Raw genomic sequence first — 13,585 nt, 5'->3', positions numbered from 1 at the left:
TGTGACTGCAATGATCTCTGATTGTCCTCAAAATTTGACAAAGGCATCTTTTACTGGCACTGAATAATTTAGTTTTAATGACCAACACAGGTGACCAGCACAAATAGACTATCTACATAACTAATGGTGAAGTAGCTCTTTAAAAACAATTTGTGTTTGTCTTTTTAATGGTCAGCGTCTGAATTGTGAATCAGTAATGGTGACATAAATGTTTTCTATTGAGGGCTGACTTATCTTTAAGAGGGTTGTACTAAGTTGGGTAGTGTATTTAAGTCAGACAAAAAATACAAAAGTCCATTATCCCTGCAATAAAGAGCTAATGACTCAACAACGGGAATATATTTGTCAGAGCCCCCATCTCTTTGAAAGGGCCAAAGGATAAGGAGTCATTAAGGCAGTGTTATCTGGTTCAGATAGCATTGGCATGTCTGCAAAGATCATTATTTTGCCCGTGAAGCCATTTGGCAAAAGAGAGCAAGACTAACTGCACACCCAGTGGTAACTCCAGGGTCAGCTGTAGCACAGAGATGAAGACGAAACGATACACAGCCTGGCAGCTAATAGTTTTTCTAAATGCTCTTAATGACTATGAACCCTTTTGTGAGAAAGCTCAGAATCTCTGTCTTGCTTTGTGCTTTGTCAGCTGAGTGCACTTGAAGTGGACATGGCTGAGTTGTTGCCTTTTCTTTTATTGTTTTTTTTTTCTTTGGTCCTTTTTTTAGCATTTATTTTAGCAGTGAGCCGTTGAACAGCGGATATTGTAATGAAGACCTTTAAATAAAACAGCATTACATCATTGTGCCTCCAAGTTTAGTGTTTCTTTGTTAAAGCTTAGTTTTTACATGAATGGTAACTCTAAATTTAAGATAGATACAAGAAGAGCCTGACATCAGCACACATGCAAGTAACTTTCTCAAGTCACATACTTGAAGAATCAGCTTTATCAGCTTTATTGACAAAATATATTTTTTTACATACACACACTGAATTCGTCTTCTGCATTTGGCCCATCCTTAGTTGAACACACACATGCAACACCCGGCAAATTACATGCAGTGAAACACACACAGGAGCATGTTCAATGTGATTCACTCCACTGTCTGTTGATATGGTAATGTATAAGAGGCTATTGTTATTGTGATAAACACTGACTGATTTATTCATTTACTGTAACAAAGCAGCTGTTACTTTTTGGTAATGTTTGTGGTACTGTATTTGTAGTGAGCAAAAGGGTATGAATACAGATTGTTAGCATGAGAAAGAAAACATCTTTTTAACATTAACATGACAGCATTAGCTATTAATATGAAGAGTGAGAACCATTTCAGGGACATGTCAGAGCTGTGAACTGGAGCTCAACCACAATAAGCTTGAAGATCATGTCAGACACAAGGTCCCATTTACAGACACAAGGTCCCATTTACTTTGAAAAATCCACAGAAAACTTGGACCTACTTTCTTCCAAAGATATAGTGCTAATGAATGTAAAAATAATGTTGCATTGGTTATTCAGATTAACATGGGCCGTTTTTGTAGAAAAGGAAGTTGCTGCTGAACATTTTAATTGGAAATTTTCAAGTTACCTCTATGAGCAATCACCTTATCATGGTGGTTAGGTTTGAATGGCCTAATTATACTCAGAGCTATCTTGTTGGGGGAAGTTTGTCCCTGCTGTGGTCCTCCAAGGCAAATTGGTTCTAGCTGAAGTGTCAGACAAGTTGTGGGTCAGGAAGAACCTCCTACTTTGGAGGTCCAGTCCCTGGTTGTTGAAGCTGGCTGTAAAGAAATGGAATGTCACCTCTCTGATGGGGAAGCAGCCTGAACTTGTGAGTTCTCATGAAGTTGAGAGATACTGGTTAGATATAGTCAGGCATACCAGGGTTTTGCTTTTGACCAAGATGTCGACCACATACCTAAACCAGTGGCTAGGTTTTGTTCTTCTAAGGGAGCTCAGTGCTTTGCTTTCAAACTCCCCCATGTAGAGGTTGGCCACAATGGGTGACACTGGTGAATCCATGGCATATCCGTGCTTTTGTGCGTAGAAACCTAAATTGTACTTGGTGTGTTGTTTACACACCTGTAAAGTGTCTTGAGATAACTGTGGCATGAATTGGCACTCTAAATAAAATTGAATTGAATTGAATTGCAAGGTTCAAAATAATAACAGCCAACACGAACAGAATGAGGAACGGCTTTTACTCTAGAGCTGTGGTCTGCTCCTACCTGTCTGGACACAACAGATCCCACAATCTGTTAACATATATATGTATATAAATATAAATTTATATATATATATATATGTGTGTGCATATAAATTTTGTTTCAGAGTCTGAAACACCCACAGAGAGCCTCCAGATGCATACATGCACACTGTGCTGAACTATGTCAGCTGCTATACAAGTACACAAACAGAAAACAATTTGCACACACCGCAGTAATTTTGCATTAAGAGACATTAAGAGATATTTATGCCTTTCATCTGTAAATTATAGAATTTCCCTGCTATACTGACTCTGTTTCTTTGTTTAATTCTGTTTTATAGTGTTTTTCTACATTCTATTTTTATTTTTTTATTTTTTCACATGTACAGCTAAAATTGTGTCTATATCTTGTATGGAGATAAGCCACACAGAATTTCATTGTACTTGTAGTATAATGACAATAAAGCTTATTCTGATTCTGATTCTCTAGGTCCAGAAATCTGAGTTCTTTCCCTCTTGCTGTTGCTGTTGCTCACCCACTTCATGAGCGGGAATCCTGCTTGCTGCAAAGCTCCACCAGGTCTGATATCAGCTGCATTGCTTCTTGTACTGTGGGCACAGATTTTAAACAATAATCCACATAGAAATTATTCATTATAGTGTCTGTTTCCTGTGGCCTGATATGGGGATGGTCCCCAGCAGTCCTTCACAGGGCAAAATTGGCACAGCTTGGGGAAGAAACTGCTCCAAATATGTGCACCAACATGTGGAACTGGCACTGGTCTGACTTGGAGACTCTTAACTGATGGAATATACAGTAGATTTGATATCTGTCGTAAGTGCGATGGGGTTCTGTCTGAACTTGAACAAGACTCCAATGATTGAGTTAGTAAGGTTAGGGCCTTGCAAAAGTTCAGAGTTCCGAGAGGTACCCTGATTCAGTGGGAGCATTAGTTCCTACTAGCAGCTCAATGTTGCTGTCTATCTGTGGAATATCAGTATTTTGTAGATATGGCCATTTAACCTCCTTTCTTGATATATTGTGAGTGGTAACAGGCATCTTCTTTTGTATGAATGCATTAGGCCGCTTTATAAAAATGTTTCCATCCAGTCCTGAAATTTCAAGGTCTGAGACTACATATGTTGGTACTTGCTTGCTCTTCTGCCTTTGATATTCAGTTGAGACATGAGACATTCTGTACAGAAAGTATCTGTCCTATCTGAGTCTAAGAAAGCATACACTTTTACATTTTCACCTTTATGAGCTTTTACTTTTACAAACATGATTGAAAGGACATTGCCAACTCCAGTACTGGCCCCAATATGTGCAAATACTTTGGGGGGCATGATTACTGCAAACAATCAGGCCACTCACGTTCTCAAAACCATCCAGGTCTCCTTTTGCCATTCAGGCCCTCCTTTGATTGCTGCATGACCTCAAGTCCTTGATATTCTGAAAGAAGTCTCTCAACTTGTGTATAGTTTGTAGTGCAGTGGTGTAGTATTATCCCTTGTTCCTTGTTTGGACCTACATATGATAACCACTGAGGTGGCTGAGCAAGAACATCTTGATGATCACATTAAAATAATCCAATTTGCACAAAAAGATGTCCAAAAATTAAATATTTATTTTCACAATAAAAAGTTTGAATGAAAATTAGGATTCTAATGATAAACTAAGGATTCTATGAAAAAGAAAAAATAAACCCAATCTGTGACTGTCAGCAATTGAGGAATTGAGGTTGAGAGGCTGTCTTCCTGCTCTGACCACACTCTCACGGTGGCATCCTCCATCTTTATCCTTCACTGTCCTGGCCACAACCACTAAATTGGCTAAATTGGCTGAAAATAACAATATAAGTTTCACAAAATCAACCTTTTGGCTCCTACAAAAGCCTATTGTGTTTTTAGGGCTGAACAACAGGCTGATGTGCATTCAGGGGTCTCAACTGAATGGGAAACTCCAACACTGCCACCAGAGCTCTACATTCTGACATTTTGTGAGCTCCCTTTCACCCAAACAAAACTGAAAAGGGCATTTTACAGCAGCAGAGACAACAAACTGGGGAAATGATTGTGCTTTAGATCAATCATATATCAGAGGTTGCAACATGCTCTGCTGGACAGAGGACAGGCTCTCTCTGGTGGGTGGTTTGCATGGTGGTTTACTGTGTCCTAGAGCAAGATACTTAACTTTAGCTGCTTGAGCAAACACAGTAACTTATAAATGCATATGTAACGTATGAAGTGGCAACTTTCTGCAGATACAAACCTTAATCGGAGAACTATTGAAATAACAGTCAAACCTGTAAGAATAAAAAAGAGAAAAAAGACACCACATCCACTAGTAACACAATAAAAATGTATTACATTTGTGCTTAAAATTATTACAATTACAGTATTTACAAGCGTTGTCCTAAAAATAAACATCTCATGCTCGATGATACATAAAAAGAAATCATGGTACAATAACAGGCAAGAATGAATATTTCTTTTATGTACAACTACAATTTACAAATTGTGTTTTTTTATCTTTTCCAACTAAGAAATGTTGCTTAGCATTGTTGCACAAGTTTAGTTGCTGATATTTAATACTTAGATTGAAGATTTGTTTTCTTCTCATCAGAAATGGTGTAGCTCCTCATCAACAGGGACCACTGTGACCGAGATGACCGGGTCTTATGTTGACTGACTTGTTGAAGAGTGCAGTTAACAGAACCATACACAGCCATCTTTAACATAGGCCAAATGGTAATTGAGAAATCTTTGATTGGATTCAAGTATCAGCATCCCAAACTATGCCAAAATTTGGACAACAGATGAACAATGAATGGTTATAAAATAAATAGTGTACAAAAACTAACCAACCCCCACCATCTTAACCCATCTTTATCCCTCCCCACACACATCTACAACAACCTGCCTCCACACACATTTCCCCACAAAGTTTGACCAGTTCGACCAGTGTGAAAGCAAGGTTTTAATAAATAAACTGTCTCTAGTAAATAAAAAAAGGGGAAAAAATATTCAAAAGAATGAGCCTGGAGTCACAGATGAAACACTGCTGAAAGGAATGCATTTAAGAAACAGAACTATCTTGTGTCACCTCATGAAAGACAGTTTCTCACACCCAAGAGTTTTTGTCCAGGCATTGTCTGGTCCATAACCTTTGGGGGCAGTAGTACAAGCTGAAAACATAACATGTGACATATCCAAAGTTGTTGCATAATGTTTGAGCAAAAAGTTGAAGCATCCAGCAAACACACAGAAATATAAGCATTTCATTGGAATCATGAGTCCACCTGATGAATGGAAGTCAAATAGTCACTCTCCTTTTAGCTCAGGTTTGGTCTCCACCAACTCCTGTTAAAAATACTGTCTCTTTTGCTGCTAAATGCTTTCTTTACCAACTACTTGCTAAGTCTGATTGACGTTTGGTGCTGAGCAGGCAAGAGACTAAAAGGCACAGATTCTCTGTGGCCTATTCTGTCATCATTTTATCACTTGTTCATGTATAGACAAATTCTGACAGTTACATACAACATATTCAGAAGTTCTTTACTTTGACCACATACATGTTTTCATTGACATTCAAAACTTAATCACACTTTTACTTACTCTTGCTTACCATGCCATTTCGGACTGAAGATCTGTGTGACACTAGTCTTCAATGGTCAACAGCACAATGGTTCAGTGACCTTTTTAATGGTCGCAAATATTAAGTGTGTGAGAGATTTCACCCATCAAGAGAAAAGCACTAATTATTTCATGAACTCTTACTCTTTGCCTGGCAATGCAGATGTGTGATTTGGAAACATGTTACTCCAGTGATCAATTTTAGAATATTAAGATTATGAAATAACTATATGGGCTATGCCTTGTGACACTGAGAGACTGTAGGTCTCAACCTGAAGAGGAATCTACATGCAGATAGACAGACACACCCCCTCCCACACATACACATACACCCCACTCTTGAGTTACATTCACTGTGTTTTTAATCTAATATCATACAGTAAAAACGGTCTTTCCCCAAAAGTACATTGATTGACCATACGTCAATGTATTTTAGATTCAAGTAGAAGTTGTTGGACTGTGCAATCAGACACAGTAAACACTGTCTTTCCTGTCAGGTAAGACAAGATTGCTTTTAGTTGGGTTAATTTTTTTTTCCTCCAATATCCAGGATCTGCTGTTGGTTAGAAATTGCTCTGATGCAGGCGTTTGTTGGGGAGGAGGAAAAAGGCAGCATCCACAAGTCACAAACAAAGAAATGAACATACTATTGTTTTCATACTTGTAGTTTGCTGTAGGCTTCCACAGCCTTTCCCTGCCACACTGATGTCTCTATGGCTATTCTGTGCAGCAGTGTGTGTCCTCCCAGGGACGTTTATGTAGATATGTACATGCAGGGGATGGGAGCTGGACAGGAGGCAATAGTGCTTTTGGTTGTGTGATTACAAGTTCTCCTTCAGTCTCTCTTTCTCCTAGTCCTGCTCTTCCTCCTCCTCCTCCTTGTTGGTGTACAGGTGTCAGCGGACCTGGGGAGCATAGCCCTCCTTCATCAGCCCCTCCTCATAGTCTGTCTGGCACAGGATCATGTTGTTCTTCAGGAAAAATTTGTCTCCCACACAAAACCTGCACCACACAAAGAGACACAGGAGGGCATGGGTTTACATAACGATCAAGATCATAATATAATGCGCAAGCAGGCCTATCTGGATGTAGCAATAGCTTTTCGACTATTAGTGTAAATTCTTCTGTAACCTCCTTTCCAAAACCAACTTCTTCCTTTGCTGACAAGGAGTTCTTCTTTAGGATATGGTGAACTCAATTACACAGGGGGACAGGGGATACGTAGGGCTCAAGGGCTCAGTGTTTGGAGGTTAAAGCAGTGTGTTGGGGGCTCTGGTACATGCAAATTGAATTATCTCTCTTTCAGGCAGGGGTTTCTTCCACCTGCAGCTGTTACAGAAACTCTCACTGACCTTAGCAGCCTCGTCCTACTCCAGCCAGGGGGTGCACAGTTATACGCAACCTTTCAGCATAGCACCAAGTGGAGATTATGTTTAACATGTTTGGGTAGTCACTCTCACTGTATTGTCCTGAGGGTCCCTTATCTCCCTTAATGTGCACATTGGCTAAGGTAAGACAACAGAAGGCAGGTCTTGGTGGTGGTGGTGGTGGTGGTGGGGGGGGTCTCATGAGTTCAGTGCTGGGAGCTGGACACAGTGGATGGCACCTAACAAACTTGGGCTGTTCATAGCATTTATTCAGGGCTGCTGCAGGGCAGGTTATGAGCAAGCTCTGTTGCACATCCATTTGGGACCAATTAGCAGGATTCAAATACCCTATATGTTTTGGCACAAAATACCAAAAAGCGTGTTTCTGGAAATGAAGCTAAATGTTCTGAGGAATAGTTAGATGAAATAACATTCAAGTTTTCTAGTATCATTCATGACTCCTTGGAAGCTTTGTCCAAGGAAACACAATGAGTGTCAGCACATAATTTCAAAGCTATGCCCATTAATGCCCAGGTGCATAAAAATGCAAGTGTAATCCGTGCATAACTGCAGAATAACAAACAGTCATGAGGAGGGAGGAGATGAGTGAACAGAAAAATGGTGCACACTCATCTTACGCTAGACATGAATCAATTTAAAGGGACTGTCCAAAAAATCTATTTCACAGAATCCATAACAGGTGAATGCCAGCACAAGGAGTTGCATTTGTCTAGATTAACCTATAATGATGAATTATAAATTAATGTCCTGAGTTTGTGGCTTCCATTCCTAAACTGTAGAGCATGATCTGCATCATAAAAATGCCCTATGTCAGAATCTATTGGTGTTCATCCGTGCCCCAGTTATGATGAGGAAATTGAACTGAGCCCATCTTGAAGATAATTTTTGCTGTTGACAAATCAAAGAAAAACTGGTGTTGTGCTGCGGTGTGACTGCAGACTCTGAAAAAAATAAATAAATAAAGCGACGGAGAGCTACTCTTCAGTGAATGATGGAGGCAAGATGTGTGTGGCTAGCAGAGGTTGGCTGCAAAGACTTCCACACTGGACAGACACAAAGATTGTCAGACTTTGCGACTGACATCATGGCCCAGGAAGACCCCGATATACTATGAGAAATGATGATGTAAGACTCTAAAATAATTGTGGGGACGGACATCATTGCATAATCATTGAAGATTAACTCATTATGATCCCCATAATTTATCAAGGTAACCTGCAATGATGTTAATATTTAGGCAATATTATATTTTGAGTTGGATTTTACTTGCAGTTAAATCTCACTGTTATTATACATTGACTGTGCTGTAAAAAGGAATTGCTATATATCTGGAGTAATCATTTGTACCCTCATACCACATACAAGTTAAACTGATCGTATAGATAGATTAGGGACGGCACTGATGATAACTTAACTTTCAAGAATGTACTTCTAGAAGCCAGTTGCTTGTACTGTTAGCATTGTTTCACAACAAATTTCTTTTAAGACCCAAGTGTTTTAATTTGAAATGTATACAGGAAGTGTTTAAACAGCATGGTGCAGGAACTTCAATAGGCTAATGAGGAGTGGATCGAAACAAAACTTTGTACTAAATTAGATAGATAGATGTACTTTATTGATCCCAGGCTGGGAAATTGCAGTGCAGCAGCAGCAATACACACAGCAAGCTAAACAAAATGTTAAAAATAGCAAAATAAAAAGTGGCATATATAAAATATATATACAAGGCAATATAAAAAGTATATATACAACAGTAAACAGTGTAATGTAGTGCAAAATAAAGTAGAGGTAGAGTGTAAGGTGCCAGTAGAGTGTAAGGTGTAGTGAACTGAGTGTGTAAAACTTATAAAGTGCGTAGTGACTGTATGTTATTACCAGAGTTTAGCTGTTGTTGTACAGTGTGATGGCATGTGGCAGGAAAGATCCTGTATCTGTCCCTTCGACAGCAGAGCTTTAGCAGCCTGTGGGAGAAGGTGCTCCTCTGTCTGTCTACTGTGTGGTGGAGAGGGTGCTGTTCATTGTCCATGATGGATAACAGTTTGTTCAGCGTCCTCCTCTCCACCACGGTCTCAAAAGACTCCAGCCTGAGACCGAGTACAGAGCCAGCCTTCTTGATGATCTTATCAAGTCTGTTGGTGTCGCTGGCTCTGATGCTGCTGCCCCAACACACTACAGCATAGAAAATGGCGCTGGCAACAACAGACTGGTAGAAGATCTCCAACATCTTGCTGCACATGTTGAAGGATCTCAGCTTCCTCAGGAAATAGAGTCTGCTCATCCCCTTCTTGTACACAGCCTCGGTGTTAGAAGTCCAGTCCAGTCTATTACCGATCACCACTCCCAGGTATCTGTAGTCCTCCACCTCCTCCACCACCTCCCCCCGATCCGTAGTGGCTGTGAAGGCGTCCTCTTCCTCCTGAAGTCGATCACCATCTCTTTGGTCTTGTTGACATTAAGTCTGAGATGATTCTGCTCAGACCACTCCACAAAGTTGTCCACCAGTGTCCTGTACTCTCCCTCCTCTCCCTCTCTAATACACCCAACAACAGCTGAGTCATCAAAAAATTTGCAGGTGACATGACTCAGAGTTGTACTGAAAGTCAGTGGTGTATAAGGTGAAGAGGAAGGGATTAAAGATTAAAGATTAAAGATGAAAGTGACATATTTTGTCATTGGAGGGAACTCACTCCAACGAAATTTGTTCTCTGCATTTAACCCACCCAAGTGACGTGCACACACACACAGCAAACCCGGGGCAGTGGGCGACCACGTGCAGCGCCTGGGGAGCAGTGGGGGTTAGGTACCTTGCTCAAGGGTACCTCAGCCATGGACACCGGGACGGGGAATCGAACCAGCGATCCACCGGTTACGGGTCCGACATCCTAACCGCTGATCCACGACTGCCCACAAACATTATTGCATTGGCCGGGAAGAAAGCACAGTTCCCTGTGGAGCTCCTACATCACTGACCACCACATCAGACAGGACGTTGCCCAGACAGACAAACTGTGACCTGCTTGTCAAGTAGTCAGTAATCCAGGAGATCCTTGCGTCGTCAACACCCATCACCTGCAGCTTCTCACCCAGTAGCAGCGGTTGAATGGTGTTGAAAGCACTGGAGAAATCAAATAATGTGATCCTCACAGTGCCCCCCCACCATCCAAATGCAAATGGGCTCGTCGCTGCAGGTAGATGACAGCATCGTTGACTCCTAAATGGGGCTGGCAGGCAAATTGCAAGGGGTCAAGAAACGTCACCTGTATCCTCAGCTGGGCTAAGACCAGTCTCTCCAGGACCTTCATCACATGAGATGTGAGGGAGACTGGTCTGTAGTCTGCCGGGTCAGATGGCCTCGACCTCTTGGGGACTGGAACCAAGCAGGACGTCTTCCACAGTGTCGGGACTTTCTCTTGACTCAGGCTTAGGTTGTACAGATGTCCCAGTACAGGAGACAGCTGGCTGGAACAGGTCTTCAGCATCCTAGGTGTGATGCCATCAGGACCTGCAGCCTTCCGCTGTAGTTTTTCCAGCTGCCTCCTAACCTGGCCTGTAGTCACTGTTGGGCTAATGATATCTTCCGTGGAGGAGGAGGAGGAGGAGGGGGAGAGAGGAGGGGCAGATAGGGGGGTGCTGTACAGGAGAATGCTGGTTGAACCATTTGGGACAGTGTGGGTGTGTGGGAGGCTGGGGGTGTCGACGGGGTGGCAGGAGGTGAGCTACACCTGTTAAAAAACTGGTTAAAGTGGTTTGCTCTGTCCAGGCTCCCTGATGTCTGCCTGTCTTTCCCCTTCTTCCCCGTGATGTGCTTCATTCCCGTCCACACATCCCTCACACTGTTCTGCTGGAGTTTGGCTTCCAATTTCCTCCTATAGAGTCCATGCTGCACCCTCCTCTGCCCCTCTCTGTCTCCAGACCTGAAAGCCTTCTTGTTCTTGTTCAGAAGTGCCTTCAGGTCACTGGTGATCCAGGGTTTGTTATTGGAGTAGCAGTGCACGGTCCGGACTGGCATGGTGGTGTCCTTGCAGAATTTGATGTACTGAGTGATGCAGTCAGTCATCATATCGATGTCCTCCCCATGCGTCTCACAGAGTACATCCCAGTCTGTTGACTCGAAGCAGTCCTGCAGTGCCTCAGCAGCCTCCTGTGTCCACCTCCTCACCGTCCTGGTGTGCACGGAGTGCCTCTTCACAAGAGGGACATACTTGGGAGTCAAGTTGTGGTCTGACCTGCCGAGGGGGGGGTGTTTGCATCCATGGCATTAGCATACAGGAGATCCAGTGTCTTATTGTCTCTGGTGGGGCAGTCGACATACTGGTGAAAGCTATTTAAAGTTTTGTCCAATGAAGCATGATTAAAATCACCTGTAATAACCATGAATGCATCCGGTTGTTCAGTCTGTAGTTTGGCCGTGGTGGAGCTGAGCACTTCACAGGCCACCGCTGCATCAGCTGACGGGGGGATGTAAACAGCGATAACAATGGTGGACGTGAACTCTCTCGGTAAATAATACGGGCACATTCCCACCACTAGCAGTTCAATGTCCGGGGTGCAGGTCCGCTCCTTCACGCTCACATGCCCAGGATTGCACCACCTCTCACTCACATAAAGTGCAAGCCCACCACCCCTCTTCTTCCGACTCTTGGAACAGTCTCTGTCACCTCGTATCAAACTGTAACTTGGGAGCTCAACGCTGTTGTCCGGGATGTATGAGTGCAGCCATGTTTCGCTGAAGCAAAATATGCTCCCAACCAAGCAGGAATAAACCAACAAATATATAAAGATTAAAAAACACGAGAGCTGCGGCTGCAGGCTGCCATCTGGAACAGCGGAATCTTGGAAAAAAAAAAAAAATTATAGTCTGGTTCATATGAAGGCCTGGAAGCTTCTGATTTTGTGCTTTTGAGGTCCTGGTCACCATTTGAGGTACTACAAATAATAATATTTTATCCTTATTTCTTATCGTAGGTTTGTTTTCACATGTTTGTATTTTTGTTTGTTTGTTTGTTTGTTACTTGTTTCTGTTACTGTTTCTTATATGTGGGACACATCTGGAGAAAGAGTAAGGGAGAGGAAGAAAGAGAGAGAAAGAGGTCACTTTACAGCAAAGTCTTATCAGAAGAACTGCTACAGTGATTTCCAAGCTGTAATGTGCACTCTTATGCTGGATTTTGTATGTAGTCTTGCTGCAGCATTTTTGAATCAGTTGAACATTAATTGAGAAAAATAAGAAGAACCACAGGCCTCTTTTCAGAAGTTAGTCACTAGCTCCACAAGGTTCTGTGCTTGGACCAGTACTATATGTACTATTCACCTTATATAAGTATATGATACTATTACTGGGAAACACTCCAACAATTTTCCTTGTAATGCAGTTGACATGAAATTGTCAATTACATAAATAGTTAACTAGACTTCATGCATGTCTTAAAGACTTAAAAAGACTTGGTGGACCTGCAATTTTCTATTTCTAAACTCAGACAAAATTGAAGTTGTTGTGCTGGGCCTAAAGCATCTTAGAAAGAAATGAATTATATAGCTTCCCTGGATGGCATTATCTTGGCCTACAGCACCACTGAAAGGAAATTGGGAGTTATCTCTTTCACCTAAGTACTGCATGTGTACGTAGAAGCACTATTATAAGAGATCATACTTCTTTCATATTGGCTTCTCTACACTGGCTGCCTGTGAAATCCAGACAAAATGTAAAATTCTCCTCCTCACATACACAGTCTTTATGGTCAGGCACCATCATATCTTAAAGAGCTCAGAGTACCCTATTATCCGACTAGAACCCTGTGCTTCCAGGATGCAGGAATACTTGTGGTTCATCGAGTCTCCAAAAGTAGAATGGGATCCAGAGCCTTTAGTTGTCAAGTTCCTCTCCTCTGGAACCATCTTCCATTTTTGGTCTGTTAGGCAGACACCTTCTTTAAGTTTAAGAGCAGACTTCACTTAAAGCTTTCCTTTTTGATAAAGAGACTCCCAGGAGCCTTTGTGCTTTTTAAGTCTTGCAGCTTCCATGGATCCTGGTTAAATATCCTGCTTCAGTCCTGCTCGACACCTACTGCTATTGTTATCATTTATTCATACTTCTATATATTATCATTATTATTATTATTATTATTAGTAGTAGTAGTAGTAGTAGTAGTAGTGTTACCAATAGTTCCAGTACTCTGTTATTATTGCAGCTATGCATCTCTGTCTTTGTGTCTCTCTCTCAACTCAACTGATCACAGCAGATGGACCCCTACCAGGAGCTGCCTGGAGGGTCTGTTCCAAGGTTTCTGCTCATGAGAGAACGTTAGGTCTATGTGTTTTAAGGACTAAATTAAGGAGTATGTTCTATTTGGAAAGTGGCAC

At 41.7% G+C, this 13,585-nt stretch overlaps 1 protein-coding gene across 2 annotated transcripts in view; it reads right to left on the bottom strand.

Moving 5' to 3' along the window:
• Positions 1-4,528: 4,528 nt before the first annotated feature.
• The window catches only part of lmo3 (LIM domain only 3), a 51,101-nt gene continuing 42,044 nt past the window's right edge, over positions 4,529-13,585 (bottom strand). For both annotated transcript variants that reach the window (XM_046379410.1, XM_046379409.1), the window contains exon 4: positions 4,529-6,839. In XM_046379410.1, coding sequence (XP_046235366.1) covers positions 6,734-6,839 — 106 coding nt within the window. In that variant the 3' untranslated portion in view covers positions 4,529-6,733. The remainder of the gene's footprint in view (positions 6,840-13,585) is intronic.

The sequence above is a fragment of the Scatophagus argus genome, chromosome 22, assembly GCF_020382885.2.
Source record: "Scatophagus argus isolate fScaArg1 chromosome 22, fScaArg1.pri, whole genome shotgun sequence".
NCBI lineage: Eukaryota > Metazoa > Chordata > Actinopteri > Scatophagidae > Scatophagus > Scatophagus argus.
Note: the sequence above shows the minus strand (reverse complement) of the source record. Positions and strands in the feature narration are given on the sequence as shown.